Source organism: Staurois parvus, unplaced genomic scaffold (assembly GCF_062004578.1).
Source record: "Staurois parvus isolate SC_StPar_1 unplaced genomic scaffold, SC_StPar_1.0 ptg000034l, whole genome shotgun sequence".
Lineage (NCBI taxonomy): Eukaryota > Metazoa > Chordata > Amphibia > Anura > Ranidae > Staurois > Staurois parvus.
Window position 1 is genome coordinate 2545523 of NW_028317830.1, and position 16978 is coordinate 2562500.

The 16978-nt window shown below is 42.0% G+C and overlaps 1 protein-coding gene across 1 annotated transcript in view; it reads right to left on the reverse strand.

Moving 5' to 3' along the window:
- Positions 1 to 16978, reverse strand: part of LOC149470700 (uromodulin-like) — an 81367-nt gene that overhangs the window by 60152 nt on the left and 4237 nt on the right. The window contains exons 3-7 of the mRNA XM_089661615.1: positions 13865 to 14008; positions 10992 to 11257; positions 10789 to 10914; positions 6752 to 6929; positions 2809 to 2979 (exon numbers count right to left, since the gene is read on the reverse strand). Of these exons, the coding sequence (XP_089517741.1) occupies positions 2809 to 2979; positions 6752 to 6929; positions 10789 to 10914; positions 10992 to 11257; positions 13865 to 14008 (885 nt within the window). The remainder of the gene's footprint in view (positions 1 to 2808; positions 2980 to 6751; positions 6930 to 10788; positions 10915 to 10991; positions 11258 to 13864; positions 14009 to 16978) is intronic.

Genomic DNA, 16978 nt, shown 5'->3' on the forward strand with positions numbered 1-16978 from the left:
TGGAATGACATGTGAGTCTGCACCAGACTCGTTATTGCAACTGAACACATTGTTAAAGTATAACCAAATGGAAATGTTTTTTCTAGTTTGTATTGCGGTCTGTGTCCCCTTTAGCCCAGGTTCACACTATGCTGTGCAGGACACCGCATGCAATTACATGGAAATGTCTGTGTGGTGCGATTTGAGCCTTACATTTTTTTATAGCTTAAATCGCATCCACACCAAAAAGGTGCAGGACTCTTTTTTTTTTTTAAATCCACACCGAATCTTATCACATGGATGTTTTCCCCCTTGTGATGTGATTTCTGGCAATAGCATCGCATTTTGCGATCGGTTTTGGGGTGTCATTGATTTATCATTGACACCCACACAAGATTGCAAGAACATGATGCGATTGCAATGTGGGGTGGGAAACGCACAGGATTTGCAGTGTTTCCGGCACCGCATTGGTGTGAACCTGGGCTTAGGGAGATTCATCCTTTCTATATGCCCTGTTAACCATTATCAGCAAAAGTGAAAGTAAAAGAAAACCCCAAATTTTAGGTTGCCCTCAGAAAAGTAATAAAAGAGAAATGTTCCAATGAGGACACTAGTTCTGGTGACCTGGGGGCCCTAAGGAATTCCCTAAATTTGCTGGGATTCCTCTCACTTCCTGTTTGGTTATGGAGCAGGAGGTCAAGGTAAATCTCTCCAATGGGACACAGATGTTTGTTGACTATAATATGTTTATTTGGAACATATGCTTTTTGGGGGGATCAGTCATACTCTTCTGATTCTGAGTGAAGGTCCTGAGGAAGCATATACACAAAGCACGTTGACCTCTTTGGATTATTGAATTATGGAAACATACAATATGCTGTAAAATGTTATGACCAGATATTGAGGATGAATCCATGGATATTTTAATGTTATGGATAATTTATACACTATGTTGCCAAAAGTACTGGGCCGCCTGCCTTTTCACACACATGACCTTTAATGGCCCCCCAGTCTTAGTCCGTAGGGTTCAATATTGAGTTGGCCCCGCCCTTTCCACACACATGACCTTTAATGGCCCCCCAGTCTTAGTCCGTAGGGTTCAATATTGAGTTGGCCCCGCCCTTTCCACACACATGACCTTTAATGGCCCCCCAGTCTTAGTCCGTAGGGTTCAATATTGAGTTGGCCCCGCCCTTTGCAGCTATAACAGCTTCAACTTTTCTGGTAAGGCCGTTCACAAGGTTTAGGAGGATGTCTATGGGAAGGTTGGACCATTCTTCCAGAAGCACATTTGTCAGGTCAGGCACTGATGTCGGGGGAGGAGGCCTGGCTCGCAGTCTCCGCTCTAATTCATCCCAAAGCTGTTCTATGGGGTTGAGGTCAGGACTCTGTACAGGACAGTCAAGTTCCTGCACCCCAAACTGGCTCCTCCATGTCTTTATGGACCTTGCTTTGTGCACTGGTGGGCAGTCATGTTGGAACAGGAAGGGGCCATCCCCAAACTCTTCCCACAAAGTTGGGAGCATGAAATTGTTCAAAATGTCTTGGTATGCTGACAACTTAAGAGTTTCCTTCACTGGAACTAGAGGGCCAAGCCAACCCCTGAAAAATAACTCATCACCATAATCCCCCCTCCAACAAAATTTACACTTGGCACAATGGAATCAGGCAAGTACTGTTCTCTTGGCAACCCCCAAACCCAGACACGTCCATCAGATTGCCATGCAGAGCAGCATGATTCATCACTCCAGAGAACACTTCTCCACTCTTCTAGAGTCCAGTGGCGGCGTGCTTTACACAACTGCATCCAATGCTTTGCATTGCACTTGGTGATGGAAGGCTTGGATGCAGCTGCTCGGCCATGGAAACCCATTCCATGAAGCTCTCTACGCACTGTGGTTGGGCTCATCTGAAGGCCACACCAAGTTTGGAGGTCTTTAGCTATTGACTCTGCAGACAGTTGGTGACTTCTGTGCACTGTGCGCTTCAGCACCCGCTCTGTCATGTGACGTGGCCTACCACTTGGTGGCTGTTGTTCCCAGTTGCTTCCACTTTGTTATAATCCCACTAACAGTTGAGCGTGGAATATTTAGTAGCCAGGAAATGTCCCGGATGGACTTATTGCACAGGTGGCCACCTATCACGGGGCCACGCTTGGAGTCACTGAGCTCCTGAGAGCGATCCATTCTTTCACCAATGTTTGTAGAAGCCGTCTGCATGCCTAGGGGCTTGATTGTATACACCTGTGTCCATGGAGGGGATTGGAACACCTGAATCACATGATTTGGAGGGCAGGGACAATACTTTTGGCAATATAGTGTGTTATTTTAATTACGTAATAAAAACTTTGTTTTATAAAATCTTGGTGTAATCCCTGGGACCAGTAAAGTCTGTACAATTTTTTCTATGCATTTTATACAAACATTGACAAAAGGAAGCAGCAACATTACCCTGAGCTGCCTTCATAGTAGTCAACTGCTGTAAATGGCTGATTTTCTATCTTCTAATCTATCCTAACATAACAATCTCTCTATTCCTTCTCCTTCAACCACAATGGAGAGAGATGAACTCGGAGGGGGGGGGGGGATACTTTTCTTAACAGAATGGAAAGAAAATTTTTCATCATCACTACAAAAAGATTGGCTCAATTGAGGTCACATGGCTCCTGGAAGGTAATTGGGAATCTGAACTGCCAAAAACACACCAAAATCTGAATTCACATTTTTGCTGAGTTTAACATTATCCAAATATTAGGAATGACTCTTCTAGACAAGTCAAAGGAGAGGACCTGTCAGAGACAGAATTATACACCAAGATGATAGAACTTACCAGTGAATCCCAATATTTTCACAAAGAGTGATGAATTCCCCTGAGCGTTCAGAGTCCAGGATCCCGCAGCCGGACTTTTTATTAAATGGGAACTTAGAATATCATATTCATAGTAGAAATGGATGTTGTAGTAATCATAATGTGGATTTTTTTCAAATGTAAATGTGTTTCCTAAAATAAAAAAAAAAGAGATAATTAAATAAATTTAAATACATTTACATATTGAAAACAAGACTAGTAAATGCATTTTGTTATCAAACAATTGTAAGTATAATATACAACCAATATCATTCAATTGGGGGGAGGAGAGGGGCAGTGTGCAGTGTGCAGACAGGTTCAATATTTCTCTGGTTGAAGAATTTCATATAAGAGCTTCTAGAGATGATAGTTCTCAAAAGGTGTAAATCCAATCCCAGCAATTTATACAATTTTTGCAACATCTACATATTGATTTTATGTCATCCATCTAAATAGTAGAAATGTGCAGTTTGTAATTTAAAAAAATCCAAAATAACACAACGAAAATCGATCCAAGAATTTGAAATCAAATATGAATTTGAAAACAAAATCAAAAACAAATTTGAATTCAAAAACAAAATGAAAAAACTAAATCGAACAAACATTCAAAAACAAATTTGAAGCAGAGCTCCACCCAAAAGGATTGGTCCCCCGCTCCCCATTATTTTTCTTTTTTGTTAGTATTTTTTTAATTTGGTTGAAATCTTTTCGATTTCGAACGACTTTTCAAATTTTGTTGAATCAATTTCAAATTCCGTTGAACCAATTTCAAATATGAACGACTTTTCAAATTTGGTCGAAATGTTTTCGAATTTCTTCGAATACGAATTACCGAAGCAAATCCCGAAAACAAATTAAATGAATTTACCGAATACAACTACACAAAATTTGTTAGATTTCGAAATGAAACAAAACAAAATAAATGTTTTTGTTTTGCACATGTCTACTAAATATTACCTCCATAGTGACACCAATCCGACTGGATGTCTTACCTATGACATATTAATAATTATAATATACAGTGGCATTGATCTGTATATTATTTGCTGTGTATTAGAAGGGTTTCTGCACTTAATGTCTATTAGCAGAGATGAACTCACTTGTCAAAACGATTAACTGGACACTGATTATGGCTCTTTTTTTGATTACTCAACATTTTTCACCCTTTTTAGACTAGGATATGGAGAAAGGGTATGGGGTTTGCCAGGGTACTAATAGATTCATAGCAGCCCTGGGTAGCTGTATTGAAATGTTTTGAGATTAGTAGCATAGAAGCTAATCTCTTAAAATTGAACTTTAAGTGTTTTTTCCCTTTACTTTCCCTTTCTGGTTCTAAACCAGAAACCCAGGGCACTTACTACCACCTACATTATAACATGGTTGTAACAATTCAATGTTTGAGTGATTCCTCAAATAGAGTGGTAATATCAAAGTCACATTTAATATATGTTAAAGGTGATGAGGCCATAAAATAGGAGCAAAGTGTGGTCATCAGAGACATCCATTGAATAAAAAAGATGCTTTTGGTATACTGTCAGTCTACTCCAGGCTCAAGGAAGGAATACAGATCCCACCCATTAAAATGCACTGTACACCTTTGCCTGATGATGTGACCATCAAAGATATATAGAACGCATTGATGGTGTGTTTTAACCTGTTCTTATGATCAATAAATACTGACTTTCCTGAAGAATCCATTTGGAAGCATCTTTTTATTTATTGGGTACCTCTACAGACCACAATTTGGTTATATTTTAGGACCTCGCCCCCTTTACCATTGTGGCACTACTCCCATAGGAGCCGCTCAAGAACATTTATTTTATGTGAGTCCCTCAATAGTCTTGCTTCACCAGACCTTCAGCCCCGCCACATGAACATGCATTCACAGTCATGAATCTAGTCATTGAGCATTTGTTTTGTTGATTTTATTGGGGGATATCAACTTGGATAGGTGTAGGGGTGTACAGGATGCCCTTTGGACTGATTTTGGGGACAACTTCCGGACTATTTTCACTGCTTCTCCTTTAAGGCCTCCACAAACACGGTTGGAGTGCTAGCCAGCACCTCCATAAGACAAAGTCTTTCTTGTCCTGAGCAGGGGACCCGGATACTGTACCCTTAAAAGGGTGGACAGTAACTAGCAAGGGGTCTAATCTGGTTTCCCACCAGAGTGCTCCTTGCCCAGTCCACCCAGGGGATTCAGGTGTACTCACTCAGAGTGCTCTCCTGTACAGCATGTGACTGGCTACAGCTACCAGGCTTGGGAGCTGGATAGCTCCTTCCTGCTCAACAGGTGATCCTCTCTAAGTTTTATCCTTCTTCAGCATACGGCTTGAAAGCAGGCATCATGCCAGTGGACCTCCTGGCTGCCTCACAGCATTCTCCTCTCTCCAAATGCAATATCTCCTGCGCTCCGGGACCCAGACCGGTGGTGAGTAGATGGAATCAAACTCCAAAAAGGAAGGAACCACCGGAATAGACAAGGTCGTGCACCCTTCTTCAGTTCAATTCTCCTCTCTCCTCCAGTGTTCCACCAGACCATCTCCTCCAACAGCATCTCCACTCCTCCTCCTCCAACTCCTCCCACCTGAGCAAGCTCCATCCCCTTTTTTACGGAGTCCAGTCCCTTCCAACCTCCTGTTGGCTGGAAACCCTAAAGGGGTGCAGTCAGCTACTCCTCAGATCTGCCCATTGCCTCAGAGCAGGGGGAAATTCCAGAGGGGCTGTCTGCAGAGCATCTCAGCCCTGTCTCAAATTTGACCCCACTAGCTATTCCTCCTGAGCTTCCTAGCAGTTTCTAACTAGCTAATTTGGGATCTAACTCCCCCTAGTGTAACTAGGAGGGTGTTACACCATTATTCATCGAATCTGATTGAAGCCTAGCGCAATGCAGAAATCTCTTGAAAACTCTGATTAATATCGATTGTGACTACCCACCCTCTGTGTGGAGGCCTTGTGACTATGAATGTGCCCTTACTACCCTTTCTGCTATCCTTTCCATATATGTACAACTGAATTCTATGAATACTACTCTTAGAAGGATCTCTCTTCTGACTTTTTTATCTCTCTTTTTTCCTTGTCTCTGCATACCTGGAGCACCATTGACACAATTAAGATATCATTGTCAAAGTTCTTATATCCTAAAAACATTTGAGTTATCATATTTACTGTACAATCATGATGTCAATTGGTATTGTGATCTCAAAATTCAATATATGATAGTAATAGATGTTGTAATGTTACTAATACCTTTTGTAACATCATTAGGCATTATTGTGATGTCATGTTGAGAATCAAACAACTTGCAACTACTGTATCTGATATGCAGGAAATTCATATCCATTCTGCCTGGCACACAGCCGGTGGGAAGTATTTGGCACAAACACATGTAGAGGAAAGTGTGACATTTTCCTGGAGTCTACAAGGACCTGTGTTGATGGGCTTTTGTTCACTGTCAGTGGGTTTTGCATCTCTCTACAAGTCTATGATAATGCAAAACCTTTTTGAAGCAGCTCAAATGTAAGGCCAAAGAAGGTCCAATTCACCTGTCGGTGGATTCTGAAGGATCTCACAAATATTTCAAACTGATCTCAATGTGACACCATCGACAGAAGCTCAAAGCCCATCAACAAAGGCCTTTAGAATGAACTGGATCCAGGGTCACTTATGAATTAAATGTGTTAACAGCTCTTATTTCTGGTGAACCAAGAAGAAAGGAATTCCCTTATACTAAGTTTGGGTTGGACTTTTTAAATGTGAAACCCGCTGATTTCCAGGACTCTTTCTGTAAATTTTAGCAGTAAGGATTGATTTTAATTTTATTGTAGAAATGGTGGACATCAGTCCTATCTACTTTCAGTTCTTATAAATAACTCAGTATATACATTCAGACATTCTTACTGCAAATCTAGCGTCATGAACGTACCATTCGGATCAGTAAAATTAAGATTGAACATTTCATCTCCTGTGATCAGTAAATATGATAAAGAAGTTGTAACATTAAACACTTCAGTATAGTTGTTAAGGGCGTTGATGTTGACGTTCAGGATGCGCACAGATGAATTTAGAGGCTTAGTCAACAATAATTCAAACGAGTGATATAACTGCCAAAAATAAGAGAGAAAACATATTATTCAAACATGTAAAATGTATAAAAAAAATATATTTATGTGTACAAACCCTTTGTTGTTACTGAAAGACCCATTATTTTCCTATATACAACTATACATAGTTGTCTATTGTAGTACTTCAAGGGCTAAATATACCATTGAGCTATGATAATTGGTGATTTGTCCTACAAGAATTGGTCCAGTGGTCTCTACTGAAATGTCTCTTGGTTATCCCAGACCTTAGTGCTCCATATACTGACCTGGGAACCACCAAGGAGTCCTGGGTTGGGTGTTCCCGTAGTCTGGATGTGTAATATGGATAAGATCTAAATCCCACAATGCAGCACTATAAGACTCTCACATAACTTTGAAGGATGAAGCAAATATTGAGATTATGTAGATCAGAACATATCAGTCCCCCAGACTCATCTCTTGTGGTTTAGGAGAAAGAACATCAGGATCATTACCTCTAAAATATCAGCCTCTGGGAGATTTGCAGAATGTTTAGTATACGGTCAGTGAAAAAGTATACCTTATATGCCTCTCCAAGCTATGGATAGAAAGAAAGGGATCACCCCACCGGCAAGTGAGAAGAGGGAAGTATGAGCCAGAGAAATTCCCGTGTTGGTCAATACAAATAAATGGATGGACGCTGCTCAACCGACCCCAAGAGCCCAGTGTTGAGGAATGGCATCAGCTGCCGTTTTGGCTTCACCCTCTGATGTGTTTTCCCTGCCCACTGGAGCTTGGTCACAGAGGTAGTGAGGATGTGAAAAGCCAGGAAATAAATATGCACCATTGGCCGTGAAAGAGGAATCAGGGGTGTATATGTGGTGATAGTGATTTGAAAACAGGGTAGGGAGAAAGAAGACAAGAGAAACTGAGTAGTAATGCTGAAATACAAGAAAAAAAACTGAATATATATAGTATGGGTAAGAGATTGAAAAATACAAAAAAAATAAATGGAAGTAGATATAGTAGAAGTAATAGAAATAAAAAAAATTTAAAAATAAAAAAGACAACTGTGTTTGTGTATGTGTGAAAAAAATTAATAAAAGCACATTTTTTTTATATGGTTGATGTTACATTTTTTTTGCAACTTTTACTTTGAGAAATTCAATGTTATGAAAAGAAAAATCACAGATTTCCAAGGATCCTTTTGTGCAGTGCTGACATCTGCCACTGCACATTTATCAGAATTCCAGTCTAGATTTTCAACTACAATTCCTCATTTTTAGGTCACTGTTGCTCACTATACTCAGATGTAGGTAACAAGGCCCTTTAACTCCATTTCCCACAACTCCCTGAGTTCCTGGACATGACTGGGAAAGATGCATTTCTCTGATTTTCTCCATTGGCAGCTCAGATTGGTCACACCTGATGAGGCAGAAGTCGCTAAGCAAGTGATCTGCAGCCGAGTAAAAGACCCTCAGAATGGGTGTGAGGATGGCAGGGGAGAAGTCTCTGTTATTATAGGGTTCCTCTCCCTAATTGCTACCAATGCACTTAGTTCCAGTGGGGTGCTCATTGTTCCTGGTCTTTGGAGCCCCCCAGCTGTTCTCCTCTGTTACCAGACCTTCCCTGGTCCTCATTGTAAGGGATGCTGTTTAAGAAGATAAGGGCCAGGAGCTGTTTTCTGAATTGTTTTATTGAAGTCGGGATTCTCAGTTAGACACTTATAGAGACTACGCTATGCAGTCACATACTGTAATACCATGACAGAGCCACAGAGACACTTTTGTTGAAGAATCCATGCTTGTGTAGCATTGATAATGTTTTGTATTATCCTACGCAGGGGCGGACTGACAACTCATGGGGCCCCCGGGCAATAAGGGATCATGGGGCCCCTGTGTCCTTGCCCAAACTTAAAAAAGCCTATGAAAAAGGTATTAGGGGCATCTCATGGGACCCCTACTGACCTCGAGTCCTCGGGCAGTGCCCAAGTTTCCAAATGGTCAGTTCGCCCCTGATCCTACGCTGTGTGCATGCTCTTTGCATCCTGAACCTGGTTTGCATTATTGCTTCTAACTTGGGATAAGCTTCAGGCTCATTTTAAACTCTGATTCACACTGAATTCTGGCAGCTCAAAAGGTTCAGCAAATAGCCAAGCTAAATCATTGTTTGGCCATGTTGCACCTCAGGAAGCAGTGAGAAGCGGTACATTTAATAGTCCTAACAACCAGTGGCCTCTGGGCCTCCGCCTGGCCCATTTAGCTCTCAATCTGGGACCACTGGATGACAGGTGAATGTAAATAAAGGGCAAGGGTAGTGTAAAAAATAAATTGCAGAGGGTTCCTCTAAAATTCATACCAAGACCTTTAGATTTGGTAGGGAACCTAAAGCAAAAAAAAAAAAAATAGGATCCTCCCTACAATCTGAACCAGACTCTTTGATATAGATGAAGGGATTTCCTGGCCTTCTTTATTTTTTTTTTACAAACAGAACAAAGCAGTCCATTTAGGGGCAATTTAAATGCTTTATTTTTTAAATGTCGGGTTTCCTATGGAAGATTGTATACACAATGCAGATGTGTCACTTCACCGGCAGGTTAAGGGGACCCGCCAGGCATATTATTTAGAGGAATTTTGGATTTTTAATGTCTGTTAAGCATGAATAAAATTGCTGTTACCCATCAAATGGATTTTTGCTCTTGTACATATTGGGCAAAAATGGGGATTACTGTTTATTACCACTTAAAGGATAAATTCACCTTAAGGAACGTATTACATGTCACATGTTCTCAATCCTGCAGCCACCGCCTGCTGCCCCCCACCAATGACAGAAGTATGGGGAGAAGTTTCCCATACTAGCTGTGAGTTTTCAAAAACAGCGTGGCCGTGTGGGGCTCAGCCCACAGGGCTGTGTCATTCATTCACAGCATTCTGTGAATGAATGGACTACAAGTCCCAAAAGCCTTTAGCAGTTGTCAACTTGTAGTCCTCAATTAATTACCACGGCACTGTGGCAGTTCATTGAGTCTTCTTGTTCCACTTTTCTGGAAAGGTGAACTCATCCTTTAACTTCTATTGGCTTCAGTTGGGTTCTGATTTGGCACTCAAACTTTCTACTAGGTCTGCAAACCTATCCCTAAATAAGAACCCTGGGAATTCGGCTCATTACTACTTCTAAATTTGTAACTGTTTATTAAACTGCAAGTTACACGTAGAAATAGATGTAGCCATGTTTAGTCAATGCCATTGCCCAAAGCACCTTTGGGTCTGGTATGAAATTCTTGGGGGACCTCATACTTTTTTTTTTTTTTTAAGGGAAGTACCCCCTCAAACAGTCTGAAATGTATTTTGGGGTGGACACTAAGCATTGTTTTTCATTCTTGCTGTAAGATGTGCTACAACACAAATAACATTGACAAAGAAAAAAACAGTTTCAATTGCCAGCAAATGACACTCATTTCTTAAAAGAAAAAAAAAGGACACAAGCCTCCCCTAAGGACCCCCAAAATACATAGCAGAACCTTGCTGGGGTATGTGTGCTTTTTTTTTTTTAACAAATAAGCTATCAATGAGATTTGCTGGCAGCTTTAAAACTTTTTTCCTTGCGGCAGCACATCACAGAGATGCCCCTTTGCAGGCAATATTAGGAGCCCCATCCCCCCATCATTTTTAATTTGACAGATTTGGCTTCCTTTGCTTTCAGTAGCATTCAGGTTCGGCATCCAAGTTCACTGAATTCCTGCCAGACCGAACCCAGGGCAGTTTACCTCATTGTGACTTATCACCTCTAAAGCAGTTGACAGATGTATACATTATTATTCAAATTGAGGCTCACAAATAAAAGGTCCATCAGTAAAATGTTTCTGCCCTTACTAATACTGTACGTTTCCTATGATTCATACCGTAAAATAATCAGTATGTCCTGAAGAAATGAATTCTCCGTAACTGCGAGATGAAATGTCATTAAATACATCTTGCTGGAAAGCACTCGGTGCACAATACCACCCTTGGTACCACAGAAAATAAACCTGTAGAGAAAATAAAATGTTTAGCTATGGATCAGAGATACGTAGACGATGTATGACTTTACATGGAAGACTCTTACTTGGGACTTCTTTTCCTTCAGCAATGTATGAATATCAGACAGGAGCTGAGCGTCATTGTAATCTGTCATGGAGCCAGCTGTATGAACCCAAATGATGGACTCAGCGGGGGAAATCTCCAGAGCTCTCTTCAGCCCATAGAGGAGGGACTGATTGCAGTTTATTAGATGGTTAAAATAATTTTGACTAGAATAAGAATCTGCCCAATAGTTTCTTGTTATGCTTTGCAAAAAATTACTGGTGTCATTGGTGATAGTTTCATTTGTTTCTGAAAGAAAACATTTAATTGAAAAAAAATTAAATGATCAAAACATAAAGACTGATAGTAGAATGAAAAATGGTCAGAGAACAAAACTCATCAACGGTTTGATATCCTTGGCTTAGCAATTAATTTTGTTAATATCAGCTCTGTTCATAGAAAATCGTTTCATATAAAGAGCCAAATTATGCCCAATTTCAGGCCAGATCACTTCTCCATGACTACCAAATATCACTGAGTGATGTGATTGGCCCATACAAGGATTCAATGTGGAATGTTGTACATTTGTAAGTTTGGCATCCAAACCTGTATGATACAGTTTATACAACATACCCTGATCCTGACTGCTGTACTCTGTATGCCGTGCTTTATGTTGTACTCGTGACTGCTGTACTCTGTATGCTGTGCTTTATGTTGTACTCGTGACTGCTGTACTCTGTATGCCGTGCTTTATGTTGTACTCGTGACTGCTGTACTCTGTATGCCGTGCTTTATGTTGTACTCGTGACTGCTGTACTCTGTATGCTGTGCTTTATGTTGTACTCGTGACTGCTGTACTCTGTATGCCGTGCTTTATGTTGTACTCGTGACTGCTGCACTCTGTATGCTGTGCTTTATGTTGTACTCGTGACTGCTGTACTCTGTATGCCGTGCTTTATGTTGTACTCGTGACTGCTGTACTCTGTATGCTGTGCTTTATGTTGTACTCGTGACTGCTGTACTCTGTATGCCGTGCTTTATGTTGTACTCGTGACTGCTGTACTCTGTATGCCGTGCTTTATGTTGTACTCGTGACTGCTGTACTCTGTATGCTGTGCTTTATGTTGTACTCGTGACTGCTGTACTCTGTATGCCGTGCTTTATGTTGTACTCGTGACTGCTGTACTCTGTATGCCGTGCTTTATGTTGTACTTGTGACTGCTGTACTCTGTATGCTGTGCTTTATGTTGTACTCATGACTGCTGTACTCTGTATGCTGTGCTTTATGTTGTACTCATGACTGCTGTACTCTGTATGCTGTGCTTTATGTTGTACTCGTGACTGCTGTACTCTGTATGCCGTGCTTTATGTTGTACTCGTGACTGTTGTACTCTGTATGCTGTGCTTTATGTTGTACTCATGACTGCTGTACTCTGTATGCTGTGCTTTATGTTGTACTCGTGACTGCTGTACTCTGTATGCCGTGCTTTATGTTGTACTCGTGACTGCTGTACTCTGTATGCTGTGCTTTATGTTGTACTCGTGACTGCTGTGCTCTGTATGCTGTGCTTTATGTTGTACTCGTGACTGCTGTACTCTGTATGCTGTGCTTTATGTTGTACTCGTGACTTCCGTACTCTGTATGCCGTGCTTTATGTTGTACTCGTGACAGCTGTACTCTATGCTGTGCTTTATGTTGTACTCGTGACTGCTGTACTCTGTATGCCGTGCTTTATGTTGTACTCGTGACAGCTGTACTCTATGCTGTGCTTTATGTTGTACTCGTGACTGCTGTACTCTGTATGCTGTGCTTTATGTTGTACTCGTGACTGCTGTACTCTGTATGCCGTGCTTTATGTTGTACTCGTGACTGCTGTACTCTGTATGCTGTGCTTTATGTTGTACTCGTGACTGCTGTACTCTGTATGCCGTGCTTTATGTTGTACTCGTGACTGCTGTACTCTGTATGCCGTGCTTTATGTTGTACTCGTGACTGCTGTACTCTGTATGCCGTGCTTTATGTTGTACTCGTGACTGCTGTACTCTGTATGCTGTGCTTTATGTTGTACTCGTGACTGCTGTACTCTGTATGCTGTGCTTTATGTTGTACTCGTGACTGCTGTACTCTGTATGCTGTGCTTTATGTTGTACTCGTGACTGCTGTACTCTGTATGCTGTGCTTTATGTTGTACTCGTGACTGCTGTACTCTGTATGCTGTGCTTTATGTTGTACTCGTGACTGCTGTACTCCATACTGTATGTTACATAGTCCTGATCCCTGCACCCTATAAGCGGTGCTGCTCATTACATGTTCTCATTTATAGGTTGCATTTCATACACCTGACCTCTACATTCTGTAAGGTGTGCTATGCATTTCTTACTTCTGACCAAAGTGTCCATTGTTTCAACAGTTAATGCTTGCTTAGTACTCCCCAGCTCTTTTGAATTCCATTTAATGAATAGCTCAGCTCAATGTCTATAATCTGTCTGCAGAAAATCAGATGTAATGGAAGTGTTTCGTTATTTTTAAAAATGAAGAAGTTTTTAGGGTCCCAGCAAAGCAGGTGCATTGGTGGGTCAGTGGAACATCTATGACCTTCTGTACTCATCCACCATACCTCCATATAAGTTGGGGAAGTGATGTAATTTCCTAAACCCCTCCCAGCTATGACATCAGAGAGCCCATCAGGCTGAGTGAGATATCAGGCAAAGAAGGACTTAGACATCCCACCGATCATTGTATATAGGGGGAAGAATGTGCAGCACATCAAACCTGTACATTTCTTACATGTCAGGTTGAGATCAGTTGTTAGCTTGACTGTAGACAGATACACTGAAATCATTTCTACAAAAATGAAAAATTACTTACAAATTAAAATGTTAAAAAAAAAACAAAGTAGTGATGTTTGTACTTACCAGCATAGTCCAGGATTACTGTAGTATATTGCCGTGTGACGCAGGGGAATCTGGAGGATAGAGATTTCAGAACTTTCTCAAAGTAGTATGAATTACCCCAATACATGATATACGCATCCATCAGTACAGTCAGGGAGGTCCCCTCTGCAACACAAATCCATCAGATAAATCCATGTTCTATTCATATTTTATAAATCACATTCAGGATCATCACTGGTAACATTGTAACACAATCTCTCCATCTATTTTGCTGCTGAATTTGGCAAATGTATGTTGTTGGAGCTTTATGTCGATCAAGATGGTGGTGACATGTTCTCTTTTCCTGTTTAGACAGTTCGGCAGTAAAGAAAAGACAATTTGTGTATAAAATGGTTTTCCCATTGGCTGAGTGGACTCCGGGGCTGAATCAATGACTGCATGTTTGGACAAGACAAATGAAGGGATGGATGCGGCTCAACCGACCCTTGCAGTCCAATGTTGAGGAATGGCCCCAGCCACCGTACCGGTGTGAGATGGGGAAACAGCTCTCATTGTTTGAACACTGTTTGTGTGGAGTAAATTATTGTGTGGAGTAAATTAAATGTTCGGGACTGACATTCTGTGGTTTAGCCACAAAATGCCACTGTTTTCCTAACACAGCCTCAGACTGCATAGATATTTCTATATTGATGAAGAGGTGGGGTTTTCACACAGTGTTTACAGAACAGGAAGGAGAGAGAGAGCAGCCATGTTTAGAGGATGGTGAATGCAGGAGCCATGTGAGCAGAGAATCTGATGACATCCAGGTGTCAGGGCTCCCAGGTGTGACCAGAGGTGTGTGACTGAAGCAGGGAAACGCAGACTTCAGATATGTGATAAACAATATAATTTATTAACACTAACCATACAAACATAAACGCAGTGCAATACTAAAACATAATACAGTGCAAACAAACCCAACCAATCACCCACAGATAACAGTACATACAAGCAAGCGTCGTCAGGCAGGCCGGGTCAATATCAATAGGGCAGGTAGGTACAGGGGGAGCAAGCGGAGATTGGTCGGGGTCACAGGCCAGGTTCAGCAGGTAGCGGGCAGCGTAGTACAGAGGGTCAGGCAGAGGGATGGTCAGGGTCACAAGCCAGGGATCAGAACAGGTAGCAAGCAGCGTGGTACAGAGGGTCAGACAGAGGGATGGTCAGGAGTGAGCCGGGATCAGAGCAGGAGAAGTCAGCAGCGATTCAGATCAGGCAGGGTCAGCAAAGGAACAGAAACAGGATACAGGGCCCAGGACAAACACAACACCAAGGCAGAGTCTGTGGGTCTGGCCATCCCTTAAATACCCCAGCATAATCAGTTCCAGGTGTTAGCTGGCTGCAAAGTTGAGTCTCTGATTGCTGGGAGCACCCGCTGGCCAGCCCTGGTACTGCAGATCAAAAGGCAGGTGAGTCCCACCATTGCTGGCCAGTCCATTCCTGACACCAGGTGTGAGAACATCCCTCAGTAACCAGAGCTGCAGCTGGGTGAAGCTGATCATGTCCAAGACCCTGATCCTGTTCAGAGAAAGGAAGATTGCTGCCAGGAATGCTGATGAGAGCAGAGGAGTAAAGTAATATACACTGCGATACCGCATGCTTGTTGGAGAGACATTTGTTCTGTTCAGAGTCACCAGCAAAGCAGACCCGGGTCGGTAAGATTGTGCATGCACTTCATTTCAGTGTTGGCGCCTCCAGAGACTGAGGCCAGGCCTATAGTTAGGGTCTCTGTTTGTGTCAGGCCGCAAGTGTTATTACTGATTATTGGAAGGACTCCACAACTTAAAGTGACATTTCACATTGGAGAACTGATAAAATCCTACAATCTCAAGCCAGACTGGTGTTTTGCTCAGAAGGAATACTCAGGCACGTGCTACAGGACCAGTTATGGGAGGGGGAATACTGTAGATTTGTGTAAGATTGTAAGCTGTTGTGCTGCACCGCAGGCTAGCCCATACCGTACACCCATACACTGATTCCTGCTCTGTAGGGTAATAACAGGTAAGGTGTGGCAGCTTAGTTGTGCCCCCCAGTAGGTAAATTACTACACTTTCTACCTTCATCCATCAGAAGGCGCCGTGCTGTGCAGTACAAGGGTCTCAGCCTTTGGGCTGGGGGTATGTAAATATATTGTATGTTCCCAGCATTTGGGGTTGTGTTTATTTGCCACATCTAAGTACAATTCTGTTGTGACAAAAGCTGGTGTTGGGGTTGCTTTCCTCGTTTGTGACTTCACTGTATCCTGGGGAGCCCACCCCGGTACACGGCTTACACTGGACACGCCCCTGTCACGTTTCACCCCGCCCACCAGGGCTTGGTCACAGCAGCACCCATCCCTCCCTTTGTATTGGCTGACACTGGAATCGCTTGGACTTATGCTCCCCTCTTCTCACTTGCCGGCAGGGAGATTCTTTTCCTTCCATCCATAGCTTGGAGTGGCACCATAATGTATACTTTTCAGCATGTTTGGACATATTCCAGTGCAAAAATGTTATTGCCTGGCAGTGGTCATGGGGTGTGGGGGGACTTATTGGAATCTGGAAGCCCCCTTTAAAGTAAAAGGGCTGCAAATTTCCACCCACCTATCTGAAGTAAAGGGTACATTCTACCACAACCCATTACAAAAAACTGACCATAGTAATCAAGCACACAAACATTTGAAAAATCCTTTTATAAATATTAAAAAAAAAAACCTCTATGTAAATCTACCATTACGCACGTCATTTAGCAATGCAGATCCCTAAGAAAAAAAATCTGGTAACCCATCCGCACCCATCTCCTACACACCCCCACCCAGTGACTGGACAGTGAAGGAGAAGCATCGCACAAATCTGTGTTACTCTTCTCTCTCCTCCTATCAGCATGCTCCATGCACTGCAGCACACCAGATTGGCTCCATGTGTTTCTTCTCCATCTCCAAGCCTGAGCTTTGCTGTACAGGGGACTCAAAGAGAGTGATGCCAAATTAAATTCAGATATTCACACGCGCTTGTGTTAAAAAAAATAAATAAATGATACATTTATTATTACAAAACTGCATTGTTGTGTGTCTTAGGAAAGGAGTGCTGTCACATGATTGGGAGACTAAACACGTATTAG